The 15,543-nt window shown below is 42.8% G+C and overlaps 1 protein-coding gene across 4 annotated transcripts in view; it reads right to left on the minus strand.

The window, feature by feature from the left end:
* Ttc4 (tetratricopeptide repeat domain 4) overlaps positions 1 to 13,474 on the minus strand; it is a 37,625-nt gene extending 24,151 nt beyond the window's left edge. For 3 of the 4 annotated variants that reach the window (XM_023702695.1, XM_012517225.2, XM_004642544.3), the window contains exons 1-3: positions 13,311 to 13,474; positions 6,889 to 7,006; positions 5,961 to 6,122 (exon numbers count right to left, since the gene is read on the minus strand). In XM_023702695.1, the coding sequence (XP_023558463.1) occupies positions 5,961 to 6,122; positions 6,889 to 7,006; positions 13,311 to 13,421 (391 nt within the window). In that variant the 5' untranslated portion in view covers positions 13,422 to 13,474. Of the gene's footprint in view, positions 1 to 5,960; positions 6,123 to 6,888; positions 7,007 to 12,694; positions 12,788 to 13,310 lie in introns of those variants that run through there. The other variant, XM_023702696.1, reaches the window with a different exon arrangement.
* Positions 13,475 to 15,543: the final 2,069 nt, after the last annotated feature.

Genomic DNA, 15,543 nt, shown 5'->3' on the forward strand with positions numbered 1-15,543 from the left:
TCAAGTTTTAGTTATCGGCATGTAGAGAGCCAGTTTTTCCAGCACCATTTGTTAAAGAGGCTATCTTTCTTCCAGTGAGTACGTTTGGCTCCTTTGTCAAAGATAAGGTGGCTGAGTGTGTTTGTAGGGCCTTCAGCATCTTCTAATCTATTCCATTGATCCTCAGGTCTATTTGTTGCCCGTACCATGCTGATTTTATCACAGAAGACTTGTAGTATAATTTCAAGTCAGGAATTGTAATGCCTCCTGCCTTGTCTTTATTGCCCAAGATTGCTTTTACTATGCTAGGTCTTTTCTGGTTCCAAATAAATTTTAGGAATGATTTCTCTAGCTCTGTGAGGTATGTTGGTGGTAGTTTGATGGGGATTGCATTAAATCTGTACAGCAAAGTAATATCATTTCTAAAAGTCTCTCTCAATGGTCAGCAAACATTTTCTGTAAATAGCTGAATATTACATACACTTTGCTTCCCAAGTATCAGTGGTCTGTCACACACGTTCCTTTATGTTTTTACAATCTCTAACATGCACAAGGGTTCTAAGAACTTCTGGTTACAGGTAATATGCTGAACATGTGCATTTGACTGAACCCTTCCTGCCTCTCCAAAGTCACAAGTTCACAGGCAACAAAGATAATGCAAAGAGTACAGATCACATTTTGAAATGTGGAAAAAAGACAAGGACTGACTGATACATCAGCACTGAAAAAACAATTCTAAGCCAGGCATGGTGGCACACACCGGTGTCTCAGCACTCAGGAGGCTGAAACAGGAGGATCTCTGTGAGTTCAAGGCCAGCCTGAACTATGCAGTGAGCCTCTTGTCTCAAAAAAATAAAAACAGGCAAACCTAAATTCTAAATGAACAGAGGAAAGCCTATGGACTACCCACTACCCTTAGAAGTGACAAAACACTCAAGATTGAGAAGCTAATGGCACAGGTGCCTTGGAAGTGGGCATGAAGGTGAGCTGAAACCTAAGCAGCAGTCAGGTTCCTATACCCTCACACCCCCACTGCTGCTGGGACCTATTACCCCCTGTTAAGGACAGGGGCTTATTTTATGCAGGAAATAAAATAGAAGGCCTCTGCACCACAGTTCAGCAGAGGGAATATTAAACAGCAAGTCATCAGCTCTGTTCCCTTTTTTGGCTTGCAAAGCACCAACAACCGTAATTTCCCAAAAGAGAAAACAGTAAACAAAAAAGAAAAGTAGAAAATAATTTACAAGAAACATAAGTTTCCAGACTAAAAAAGTTCGCTGAATACCAACACACAGAACCATACAAAAGCACAATTCTTGAGCACACTGAAGGTAAAAGAAAAATTCTAGAAGCTTCCAAAGAGTAAAAAAAAAAAAAAAAAAAAGTACCATTTATAGAATTAGGATCAGCACTGTTCTACACTTCTCAAGAGTGATAATGGAAGCTAGAAATATAGACACACTGTAAGTTCCAGAATTCTACACTTAGCCACATTATCAGTTAAATGTGAGAGTAAAATAAAAGTACTTTTAGACAAACAAGATTTAAGAAATGTGCTTCTAGTGCTTCTTTTCTCAGGGAGAGATTGAAGATGTGTTCCCAAAACACTGGTGTACACCAAGAAGGATCTGTGGGAATGGGGAGCGAACACAGGATGACAGCCGGTGGGCCAGCCAAATAGCTCAGTGGTTTAAAGTGTCACCTAGAATTCTAGACAGTTAAAGAGGATGAAGCATGAAGATTGCTAGTTTGAGGCCAGCCCTATCTCAAAATAAAAATAAAAGGTGGGAATGATGGCACATGCCTATAATTCCAGCATTCAAGAGGCTGAGATAGGAGCATCACTGTGAATGTGAGGTCGGCATAGCACAGTAAATTCAAGGCATTTTCAATCTCAACTACTAACAAGACCCTGTCTCATAAAGCCAAAATAAATAAGTAAATTAAGTTAAAAAGGGTGAAGGATGTAACACATGGTACAATGCTTCTGATTCAAACCCCAGTACCACCACCACGACCATCACCACCACACACACCACAAAACTAAATTTAAATAAACAAACATAACCAAAAATATCTACACCAGGGGCTGGAGAGATGGCTCAGTGGTCTAAAGCACCTACTTGGAACAAGGTTGGCAAAGCACAGAGACCGCGGTTCGATCCCCCAGCACCACATGCCAGCCAGCTGCGCCCCCTGGTGGGCTGAGCTGCCCCCCACACACAATAAATAAATGTTAAAAAAAAAAATTTAAAAAAAATTAAAAAAAAAAAAAAATCTACACCAGATGTTCACAGTAGTTATCTGCTTGTAGGACTATGGGAAAAATTTAATTTTCTTTTTTAACCTTTCTATATTTTTCAAAACTGTTACAATAAATGAATTAGTTTTATAATAAAAGTTAACCCAAATAGCCACACGTGCCAATCAGCCAGTGATGATCACAGATTCTAAAAGCAGACATTTGTCCCTGGTGAAGCCAGTCCCTGAAGAAGCCACAGCCAGCTTACAGAAATGCCTGCAACCTCACCTGGAATGGGCAGATGCTGAGAAACTGCTTTTCACTCAGCCATTCCACTCTACTCATTTTTCCTTGAAATTTGTGCTTCAGCCGCGTGTGGTACAGCCTTCTCCGGATCAACCACCCTCTTCCAGGCCACTTCCTCACCAGGCCCCGCCTCTGGCTCCTCCAGCTCTTCCCTCTGCAAGGCCACTTGCTCTTTCTGCACACCTCCCCTGGTGATCTCTGTCCACTGCAGCCTTTACGTGCCTCATCTCACGCTGAAGACCATGAACACAGATTTCCATCCGGAGCATTTTCCCCAGGTTTCATCCTGATCTATGTAATCTCTTTCTAGATTTTCTCCACCTGGATATCTAACATGTCCCTCAAAGAGAGATGTCCCAAGTGAACTTAGTATCCCTCATCAGCATCCCCGACTTTTTTTTTTTTAATTTTATTTATTTGTGTGTATGTGTGTGTGTGTGTGTGTGTGGCCAGCTCAGCCCACCAGGGGGTGGGGCTGGCTGGCATGTGGTGCTGGGGAATTGAACCGCGGTCCCTGTGCTTTGCTAAGCTTGTTCTAAGTAGGTGCTTTAGACCACTGAGCCATCTCACCAGCCTCAGCATCCCCGACTTTTAACATCTGCTCCCCCCACCTTTTTTTTCACATTTGGAGATTTATTCTTCCCCCTTCTTTAGACAACCATTTCAAGTGGTAATAGCATCTTCCCCCAGAAGCCAAGAGCTCAACCCCAATTTCTCCCTATGTCCACAAGTCAAACTGCTTTGACTCAATTAATTTCGCCTGAATCCAGGTTCTGTTCTTCCCCCTCACGGCCATGGCCTTCCTCAAAGTGCTCCCCTCCAACCCATCCTCTGGGCCCCTGCAGATGTGCAGAATTGCAGGTGCAGCCCTGACTGTCTCAGCCTTCAGTGCTGTTCTCAGACAACTGGGCCAAGCTGGAGGTCCTCACTGTGACAGCCAGTCTCCAGGCCAAGTCCCCAGCCCTTCACCTGTGTTGTCTCACACTTTGGAGTTGCTCTTGCCTTCCAGCTCCTGCAATGTCCTTGCCTCCTGCTGCTAATTTATTAACACCTGCTCTCCTTTATGCATTATGGACGGCACTTTCTTCCAAAGTCTAAGCTGATGCAGCCAGTGCTTCCCTAGGTGTGCTCTGAACTGTGTCTTCTTAGTGTACCTGTCTTCTTATTGCACTTGACATCTAATCTGACTTTATATATCCTAATCCCAGCCCTGGGTACCCTAAGGCAATTCACTGTACCATACTCACTTCTTTTTACTAGTTTTTGTTGTTTGAGTGTTTTGTTTGCTTGCTTTTTACAGTGCTGGGAATCAAACCCAGGGCCTAATAGATGCAAAGCAAATGCTCTACTACTGAGCTACATCACCAGTCCATTCACTCCCATTTCTTAATCTGTAGGGACAACGCTGGTAACCTCACCTACCCCACTGGTTGCTATGAGGCCAGGTGCAAGTGAACCGGTGGCTTATCATTTAAGAAATGGTTTTTATTATTACATATCTACTCTTTTAGTATCTTGCATGCTTTTTTTCTTCTAAGATACTTTTGATCTTATTGGTCCTATACACTGCATCCTTTAAGTTGCTCACAGACAGAGGACTATCTAGCTCTTACTCACAATGCAATACTTATAATATAGTAAATGTTTAACATGCACTTATTGAATAAATAAGTGTAACGGTTGATACACTGTTTAGAAGTGTAAGGAACTTAGCAGGGGGCCAGGGTCCTCACTTTAGAAACATCATTATCCTGTGCAAAAAGATGGCACAGAGATGGTGTAAGTGCTACTCACACTGGCCATAGGAGGCGGTAGCTCACTTACAATGTAAGGGAGAGAAGAGGCTTGCTCCTCCTGTTTGCTTTTGCTGCTTTTGCTGTCTTCTGCTACCTGGACCTGTTGTCCGTGTCAGGCCACCCAGCCTAGGAGCCATCTGACTGTGGGCTGAAACCTTCACAAACCACAAGCTAAATAAACCTTTCCTCCCTTAATTTTGAGTGTCTGGTCTTTTGTGTCAGCAACAAGAGGAAGGTAACTAAGACAATAAGTGAAAGAAAGACTTTAGGAAAGTCAGGCCCTACTCATCTCTATGAACACATGTCTAGCCTAGAAAAAGAACTCAAATTTGTCTGGTGAATGAAGGAAATATATTTCTCTACAAGTTACAATATAAAGTTTCTAATCCAGGTTCTGTCATTAAACAAAAGGTCTCTTCTGGGCTTATGTAAAATTAGGGGTCTTGTGGCAAAAAAAAGTCTAAGTTCCTGCACCACTGAAGACTTTTAGTGCCAGGGATATAGCTCAGCAGCACAAGCGCCTGCCTGGTAAGCACAAGGTCCCAAAGTAAGCGCAAGGGTCTCGAAAGATCCCTAGTACTTAAAAAAAAATTATTTTAAAGACTAAATTTTTTCTGTTGAAACAAGATGAGAGAGCACTCCAAGTAGACCTGGCTATGGGGGTCTCTGCGTGAATGGTGACGACTCTCCAGCTAGACTGCAGCACCTGCTCTCTGCTGGCCCCTCAAAACTGCGTGTGTAAGAGGGTAGGGTGGCCTGGAAATGGTGTGCTGCACACACTGGCCCCAGGGATGGGAGCCTGCCTGCGATGTAAGGGAGGAAAAGAGGTTACTCAGTGCTCTCTAATCTCTGGGGTGAGAAACAACTATCTAAGCCCAGCCAGGGGCGTCACCAGCAATACTATCTACTATCACTCAGGCAATCAGCTTTCCCCAAAGTTAGGCGTGAGTGTTTGTGATACCTAGAGAAGGCTCAACGAAACCACCAGGGCAAAATCCTTGGTTGTTCTTTATCTCACTGTCTTCAATATGTTAAATCTCATCTTGCACAAGAAGCAGCATTTCCCAAACTTTCTCTGAGAAGTAGTTTTTACTTCAAGAGTTGCACAAAATACTCTGAGCAATTCCCCTTATACTCACTTAATATCTCTACTGCCTTAGTCCTTCTAGCATGAGAAGAAAAAGGGCAGAAATAAACAACAACATAAAACTTTTTTTTTTTTTTGGTCTTTTGAGGCAGGGTCTATGTAGTTCAGGCTGGCCTTGAACTCACTTTGTAGCCCAGGTTGGCCTCAAACTTGAGTGCTGGGATTATAGACGTGTGTCAATATGCTTGGCACAAATTATTTTTTGAAAGAATAGAACATTTGGGTTCAAAAGTCCTAGATTATACTGACTCATATATCACGTATCTTACCAGAGTGACTAATCCTCATTTCTGAGGTAAAAATTACACAATCCACTGTGCTTCCTTTTCATGTCTACCTGAAGATCAGAATTCAGTAGCGTAAACTATCCTCAGACTGAATTTCTGAGAAGAACAGCCCCTGGATAGCTCTTAATCACTCCACTAGCCATTATATTGGCTTTTATAGTAAGTTAATTCTTTATAAAGCACTGAATAATGAAATAAGTTACCCAGATAGTACTGTGCCGCTGCTCGGTTGGTATAAAGGACAGCATTCAAATCAGGATCTACACATTTCTTCTTCAGTCCTTCAGTGTATGAAATCACAGCTTTCTTGTAGTCTTTTTCTTTAAAGTAGTCATTGCCCTCATCTTTATAGGTTTTGGCTTGCTCTGGCAAAAAGAAGAGTAATAGTCATTACCTCCTACATTTTAGAAAGTTCAATTGAAATATTCTAAATCATCCCATAATGTAATATATGACAAACCAAAAAGAAGACACCAACAGGAAAAGGGAAAATTTTAAATCAGTGCAACAATAAAAGTGGGTATGAATATGGAAAATCAATACTGTGAAACTTAATGCTATACAGTCAACTACAAATATCCTTTTTTTTTCAGTAGCAGGGATCAAACTCAGGACCATGTGCTTGCCAGGCAGGAACTTAAGCCACTGAGCTATCTCCTCAGCCCTCAACTAAAAATATCAAACAAGACATATTACTACTTATTAAACAGAAACATAAAAGTATACTTATCATAGCTTTTGAAAAACAGACTTTTAAAAAAAAAAAAGAAAGAAAAGAAAAACAGACTTTAATTGCTAAAGAAATGATACTTCTGCTTTTATTTATGCTTATTCCTGACATGAGAATCCACATCTGCCCTTTCAGTATTCCAATAGCATCCACTACAGCTACAGTGTATTGCGGGCAGTCGTCACTCACGTTCTGACCAATTTATTTAGGACAATTTAGCTTCTTACTGGGCCAGGAACTATGTCTTATTTATCCTCATGCCTACTAGCAGTAGCAAGGATGGACCCAAACAAGTGTATACAAAGGGAATGGTGACAAGCCAGCCCCAAGTCAACCTTTCTAACACACAATTTATCTCTAGCCAACGGCAACACAGAGCAAATGTCAGTCATGTTAGATACCTTCTGGAGATCGCTCCTCATCAAAAATAATTGACTGGAGACAAGCCAAGTCAGGATTCTCCTTGGGATCAACTTCTGATGGTGCTTTCTTCATAAATAAGGGAATCTTGTCAAATTCCTGGATTGTAAAAGAATGAACTGAGAATCCTGAATAGTCATGATTAGGAAAAAAAAAAAAAATTTGTGCCACATCCTAATTAAAAAAGCAGAACTCCAACACAAAGACAGATTCACAAGCAACTTATCACTTATAAAGGAAAACCCATCAGAATTACAGCAGACTTCTCAACACAAATCTTAACGGTAAGGAGAGCTCAGAATGAAGTGTTTTAAGCCCTAAAAGAAAACAGCTTCCCATTCAGAACGACATATCCTGCAGAATTTTAAAATTGATGGAGAGGGCTAAGGAGATAGCTCAGTGGCATAAACACTTGTCTGGCAAGTACAAGGTCCTCAGTTCAATCTCTAGTACTATGAAAGAAAGAAAAGAAAAGAAAATTTCCATGATAAAAAGCACCTGAACAAATTCATGACCACCAAACCAACACTCCAAAAAATTTTCTCCAAAATTTTTCAAAGATATCCTAGAACAATGGTGGTGAACCTTTCAAATACAAACAGCCCACTACAACACACAAGTGCTACATTCACTACCACTGTTCTAGAAAGACACAATGAAGCTGACAAGCCAAAACATCCAATAGAGTGAATGCACCAAGTAGGATGAGCAATTAAGTAGAAGGGAAAGAAAACAGTAACAGGAAAATAATGCAATGATAGGAATAAGTCAATACCTATCAGTTGTAACTATTAATGTGGTCTCAATTCACTAATCAAAAGACACAGATCAGGGGCTGGTGAGATGGCTCAGTGGTCTACAGCACCTACTTAGAACAAGCTAAGCTAAGCAAAGCACAGGGATCCGGTTCAATCCTCCAGCACCACATGCCAGCCAGCCCCGCCCCCTGGTGGGCTGAGCTGGCCACACACACAAAATAAATAAATAAATAAATAAATAAAACAAAAGACACAGATTAGCAGAATGCACACAATGGTATGCTATATACAGGAAACTCATTTAACCCCCCCAAAAATTTGTAGACTAAAAATCAAATGATGATAAAATAGTGCTCCATGCAATGGGAGCCCCAAAACAAGCAAAAGTATTTATGCTGTTTAAAGTGGACTTTAAAGGAGAGGTCTGGGGAGATAGCTCAGGGGCATAAGCACTTGTCTGACAAGTGCAAGGTCCTGAATTTGATCTCCACTACCATAAAAGGGGTGGGGGGGAGACACAGGAGGGAGGGAGGAGAGAAGGGGGGGAGGGAGAGAGTGCGCACAAGAGCGTGCTGAGGGGATAACTCAGTGGAGTAAGTGCTAGAAGGACACTAAGTACCGATTAATGGAACTATTTAACAGAAAAAGATAACAATTATAAACATATGCACCAAACTACAGTGCCCTCCATTTTATAAAACTTTAATGGACATACAAGAGCAGATAAACATCAATATAATTATAATTGAGGACCTCAATACCACACATAGATCTACCACAAATAGGTTTACCACAAATCGATCTACTATGAACAGATCAACTAAACAAAACAAAACAAAAATCAACAAAGAAATATCAAAGTTAAATCAAACTTTTGAACAAATGTACTTAATAGATATATTCAGTGTTGCACTCACTGACAACACATATTCTTGTCAGCAGTACATGGTACTTTCAATACTAGGTAACAAAGCATGCCTAAGTAAATACAAAAGAATAAAAATTTACTAGGCATATTATCAGATCACAGTACAATGAAACTAGGAAGCAATAACAATAAAAACTACAAGGCCAGCCAGATAGCTCAGCAGACTAAAGCACCTGTTTAGGCAGAGCGCAACAGTCAGGGTTCAATCCCCAGCATGCCATGCCGGCCTCGCCCCTGTGGCACACTGAGATGGCAACTGAGACTGGGTGTGGTGGCACACACCTGTAAGCCCAGCACTTGGGAGGCTGAAAACAGGAGAATCACTGAGTCCAATCTATGTAGTGAGACCCTGTAGACCCTGTACTAAACAAAAAAAAAGAAAAGAAAAATAAAACAAAAACTACAGAAACTATGCAAACATGCAAATAAACAACACACTCTTGCATAATCAATGGGTTACAAAAATTAATGAAGAAATAAGACAGTTCCTAGAATTAAATGATAATGCCAGCACAATACATCAAAACTTAAGGGACATAAGGAAAGCAGTCTTATGCTAGCTTTGAATGACCATATTAGAAAGATAGGGGCTGGGGAGATGGCTCAGTGGAATAAGCGCTTTCCTGGCAAGTGCGAGGTCCTGAGTTCAATCCCTGGTTAAAAAAAAAAAAAAAAAATCACATGATTATATAAAGTAAAGCCAGATTAATATGCTGAGCTGTGAAAGGCTCAAGTCAACAACTTCTGTGGATAACCCACTACTACCGTGGACTGCTGGACTGTGTTGGATTGTTTTGCTGAATTCACGCACCTATAGTATTTAGATGACAATGTAGTACCCATTTCTGACAGGACTAAACAAAAAAAGGCAATACAAAGGACCATTTTGTATCTGTATATGCAAAACAGTGAGGATAGATATACAGCTACTCTCATTTAATTCAATGAGAAGAAAGATTTGTACTAACAGTGTTTGGACAGGATATTCTGTCTGCATCTTGTACCATGGATAACCACTAAGAAGATAACAATGTATAATGTATTAATTATTGAAACTGTCCTATTAATCAGTTTTGAAACTGTCTCATTGATATCTGTTTCTCAATAAAATAATCATATGATCATCTCAATAGACACAGGAAAAGCCATTGCCAAAATCCAACATCCATTCATAACAAAAACCCTGAAGAAAATAGATAATGACCTTATCTCACTCTTGATAAAAGCTCTTTATGATCAACCTATTGCCAACATCATATTCAATAGGCAAAACCTTAAAGCTTTCCCTATAAAACTAGGAACAAGACAGAGATGTCCTGTGTCTCCATCCCTGTTACACAAAGTCGATGAAACATCACCCACACCAATAAGGCAAAAGAAAGAAATACATATAGGAAAGGACAAAGTCAAAATATCATTATTTGCAGATGACATAATCCTCTACTTAACCCAAGAAATTCCACCAAATGACTCCTTGTATAATCAAATTCACTGATGTAGCAGGATACAAAATAAACACAAAATCAGTACCATTCCTATACTCACTGAGAAAGAAATTAGGAAAACAATATCATTCACAATAGCATCAAGAAAAATTAAATACTGGGGCCTGGGAGATGGCTCAGTAGCATAAGTGCTTCCTTGGCAAGCGCAAGGGTCTGAGTTCAATCCCTGGTTCTGAAAAAAGAAAGAAAGAAAGAAAGAAAGAAAGAAAGAAAGAAAGAAAGAAAGAAAAGAAAAATTAAATACTTAGGAAATAACTTAACCAAGAAAGTAAAAGACCTCCATGATAAAAACTGCATCACTCTAAAAAACAAAATCAAGGAGGACATCAAAAAAGTGGAAAGCTATTGCCTATTCCTAGATAAGCAGAAGCAATAGAATAAAAATGGCTCCATTTCCAACAGATATATAGATTGAATGCAATCTCAATCAAAGTATCAACAGCTTTTCTCACAGATCTAGAGAAAACAATCCTAAAATTGGTATGAAACCAGAAGAGACCTAGAATAGCAGAAGCAATTCTGGGTAACAAAAGCAAAACAGAAGACATTGTAATTGCAGATCTACAAAGCTACCATGATTAAAACAACGTGGTACTGGCACAAAAACAGACACATGGATTAATGAACAGAACACAAGCAGCAGAAACAAGCTAGGCACGTTCAGCTATTTGATTTGTGAAAAATGAGTTAAAAGCATATGCTGGAGGAAAGATAGCCTCTTTAATAAATAGTGCTAGGAAAACTGGATGTTCTTATGCAGAAGATGGAGTCTAGACCCACGTACCTCACTAGGTACTAAACTAGAACCAAAATAGATCAAAGATCTAACTGCTAACAAATACTTAACCTGCTGAAAGGTAAAATAGGAAATAATCTAATCAAGAAAGTGAAAGAGAAAATAGTAAAACTCTTGCAGACATAGGCTTAGACAAGAACTTTCTGAACAGAACCCCAATGGCACAAGAATTAATAATGAGAATCAAGAGAGGAGATGTATCAAGTTAAAAGGCTTCTACACAGCAAAGGAAACTACTAACAGAATGAAAAGACAACCTACAGATGGGAAAAGTTTTGGCAGCTACCCCTCAGACCAAGGATTAACATCTAGAATATATAAAGAACTCAAAAGAAAAAAAAAAAAAAAAAAAAAAAAAAAAAAAAAGACCCTCAAAAATAAAAGACCCAATTAAAAAAACAGGCTACCACAATGAATATACTTTTCAAAAGAAGTAAAAATGAAAAAAAAAATTTTTTTTCAACATTGCTGGCCATTTAGAGAAACACAAATTAAAGCAACATTCAGATTCCATCTTTCTCCAGAAAAATAATGGCTATCATCAAGAAATCAAATAGGGCCTGTTTGGGCAGGTGCAGGGACGAGGGTTTGATCCCCAGCATGCTGTACAGTGCTGGCCCCGTCCCCAGGGACTGGAGACTGGGCATGGTGGCACACACCTGCAATCCCAACATTTCCAAGGCTGAAAACAGGAGGTGCACTACAAGTCTGATCTGTGTAGTAAGACTCTGTAGACCCTGTACTAAATACATTAAAAAAAAAAAAGAAAAAAGAAATCAAATAGGCTCTGCCTCTGCCTCTCTTGCCACTGCTCCTCCCTTTGTTCTTTGCCGTTTTCCACTGCCATGAACTGCTGCCCTCCGCCATGAGCTACTCTGCCTTGGAGCCAGCCAAGTATGGAAAGACACCTCCACAAACTGTGAGCTAAATAAGCCTTTCAGGAAGGGAGGAAGGAAAGAAGGAAGGAAGGAAGGAAGGAAGGAGGAAGAAAGGCAGGCAGGCAGGCAGACAGACATCAAATAGAAAATGTTGGCAAAGCTGTGGGGGGAAAAGGAACTCTTCTACACTGCTAGTGAGAGTGTAAACTAGTACAACCACTATGGACATTAGCATGGCAATTCCTCAAAAAAATAAAAATTCCACTTGACCCAGCTACTCCCACATGTTTTCCCTGATGAGTTAAAGACATCATATTACGAGAACACATACACACTCATGTTTATAGCAGCACAAACTTACAATACAAAAGCTACATCTTGGAAATGACCCACAGGCCCATCAACAGATAAGTGGATAACGAAAACGTATTTATACACAACGGAGTGCTATTCCGCTATAAAGAAGCTTGAGGCATGAGTAGACATAAGGACCCGACTTGAGACTGTAGCCCCTTCCTTCCTTTCTTCCTTCCTTCCTTTTCAGCTGTAGCCTCAAGTAAGCCAGACACACAAGCTTAAGTATCACATTTCTCTCATGTGAGAAACTCAACATACATACATATATATCTACATGAGCAAATATAATTATAATAATTATGTACTGGAAACGTGTACTGATTTTTAAAAATTAATGAACTATGTAAATAAGATTTTCGGGGCTGGCGAGATAGCTCAGAGGTCTAAAGCGCCTGTTTAGGCAGGCGCAGCAGGCCATGGTTTGATCCCTGGCACCACATGCAACACCAGCCCCACTCTCAGGGCAGGGCTGAGCTGGCCCCCAAAATAATGAAATAAATATTCGACTGAGTAGTTCTAATTCCACAATTCATCGCCCCATGACTCATTATCAAAGGTTTCTTACTTGTCATGATTGCAAAGGTTCATGATTGGCTTTATATAGGCTTATTTGTAAAATGAGAAAGTCGGGTAGGTAATGATCTCTATTCATTTATTCCTTCTTTCTTTTTTTGTTTCTTCATTTCGAACAGTCCACAAAGGGAGGTAGTAAACACTATTAATAGAACGCTCTTATGTTGCTGACACCTCGCCCACCGTCTCATTTTCCCCACAACTCCTAAATGATTGGTGCTATAGGTGAAGCGATTTTACAGATGAAAAAAAGGGCTCAGAGCAGTTAAGAAACCGTCCCAGCGTCAGGTGGCGGAGTCACAGCCCTGTCCGTACCCCCTGCGGTTTTAATAGGACAACTGAAGATGCTGAAAGGGCCTGGCGTGGCGGCACGTCCCGCACTCCGGAGACTGAGGCTGGAGGAGCGCTGAGTTCAAGTCCAGCCCGAACTACAGAGAGAGACTTTGCCTCAGAGAGAGAAGCGTGGGGAGCAGGAGAGACAGAAGGAAGGAAAGAAAGGTGAAAGGGCCCCTGCCGGCTATTACGGTACAGCTAGAAACCACCCGTCTGCCGCGGGCAGCCAGTGAGCGCGGGACACCGACGCCGCCCGCACACCGGAAATCGCCCACCTCCTCCCACTGATCCTCGTGGAAGCCGCCGCGGTAAGGCTGGCTCCGGAACTTGTCCAGGAACGCGTCCATGTCCCTGTCGTCCGCGGCGTCCGGCTGAGACCCCGCCATGGCCGCTCTCGGGTCGCCCGCCCGCGGTGGCCCAGAAGCTGCGCGGCTCCTTCCGGCGGCGCGGAGCGCGTCCCTCAGTGCTCCGGGCAGCGCCGCACCGCGCGCCTCGGGTTCCGCGAGCCTGCGGGGCCCGGGACTGTGCTCGGTCCCGCCCCTGGTGGGCGAGCCTAGGCTCCGCAGAGCCAGCGATCGCTGCGTACACTCATCTATTAAGGTTTTGGGTTTTTTTTGTGCAGGGTCTCATTACGCATCTTGGATTGATAGTGATCCTCCTGCTTTCTGCCTCCCTAGTGCTGAGATGACAGGCGTGCACCACCACGCCCGAACTCCATCGCTGGCTCAGCGCGCTTACCTAGACAAGGACTTAGTCCGCTGAGCTATACCGCCGGCCCTAGTCGGCACTATTTACAGAGCTTCTCCTTCCTACCTGTGCTGGGCGCGGGCGTGGAGCGACTCAGATTCTTGCTTGGAGGAGGGCAGGGATGCCATGGTAGCTGGGGCGGGAGGATTCGGCTTTTCCTCTAGCGTGCAATCTTGTGGCGGTGTTGAGTCGGGGGTGGGGTGGAGAGGGTGAGGGGGGTGTTATGGTAACAGAGATTAAGTCCAGGTTCTTCTTAAGATATATCTCCAGCCCTTTCTTTCTTTCTCTTTTTTTTTTGGTCAGGGTCTCACAAAGTCATCATCAAGCTGCCTGGGCTGGTTTCAAACTTCCAGTTCTCCAGTCATCCCCTCCCAGAATGCTGAGTTACAGGAGTGCACCACCATACCAGCTTGTGGAGAGTCCCCAGGGAAGGTGTGACTGGCCACATGCATCTTTTTCTGAGTTTAACTCCGGCCTCACCCACAGGATCGCCAGCCCACCTGCAGCAAGCCTGCTTGGCTTTCTGCAACCTCCTGGTCACCCAGCAAATGACTACAGGGCCCTAAGCAGATGCTTTAGCTTTGGAGTGCTCCTAGCCTGGTCTGGACTGAGAAGCAGCCGGCCTACACTAGTGCTGGGTCACAGGTCTGCACAGTGGAGGCCCAGAGGCTGGGTCCAATGTGTAGTAGGCGGTGACGAAGAGAAAGGCTCCGTGCCCAGGAGGAAAACTGGGAAGCTGATGTACTGAGAGGCATGGAAGTGTTTGAAAGCCTCACAGGCTAGGCACCAGTGTCCTAAAAGGTGAGGCCATCAAAGTGGGTAGCCCCAAAGGGCCTGACTGCCTTCTTGCTCAGAGAAAGCAGAGGGAACCACTGAAACGACAAAAGAGGGTCATGAGCCATTTTGTTCTGAGAAGCCTGGCTGCCAGGTGAAGGACTGGTGGGGAGGCTGCAGAGGAGAAGCCAACTATGAGGAGGCTGCAGTCAACAGCAGCACTGGCAGGCAGCCTGGTCATCATTTGGTACAGGGATGAAGGAGAGAGCAGGGCTGAGGAGGACGTGGAGATGAGTGTGAGCCTTCCAGGGCCAGGACTGTCTCCCTTCTAATTCTGGCATCCAGGAGAACGTGAGGTCCAAGTGCTCCTTCCCTCCAGGCCTCTGGCACATTTCCGCCTTCACCCCTGCTCCCTCACCCTGGTTCCCTTCTGTTCTCATCTTCTGTTCCCTCTTTAAATACAGAGCCTATAAAATGCTTTTGCTTCTGTTTTACAGTTTTCTGTAGAATACCAGTGTGCCTGAGGCTGGGAAATTTACAAGGAAAGGGGTTTATTTTGGTTCATGGTTCTGGTGTCTGGCAAGTCCAAACCGCATGGCACTGGCTGGCATTTTAGCTTCTGGAGATGGCCATCATGGCAGAAAAGATGGGCAAATCGGGATGGGCGAGAGAGACCCCAGATTGAGTGCTAGCACGGACTCGCTGTGTAAGAGCCCCCTAACCCACCCCTGTGGGAGCCGGAAAGGCACTGCTCCCAGGCCCACACACCTCTGGCTGAGCCCCACCTCCCAGCACCACTACATTGAAAACAAATCTACAAGGTGAATCAGGACGGAGACAAACCATGTTCAGCCATAGCAGCTTCCAGTTTTTAATTTGATTCCTATAGGTACCCTGTGAGGTAAGAACTTATTTTATAGATACCACTAGGGTAGGCTCAGAGACAGGAAATGATTTGCCCAGTGTCAGGTTTTCAGATCAAAGCCT

The sequence above is a fragment of the Octodon degus genome, unplaced genomic scaffold, assembly GCF_000260255.1.
Source record: "Octodon degus isolate 3935 unplaced genomic scaffold, OctDeg1.0 scaffold00156, whole genome shotgun sequence".
Lineage (NCBI taxonomy): Eukaryota > Metazoa > Chordata > Mammalia > Rodentia > Octodontidae > Octodon > Octodon degus.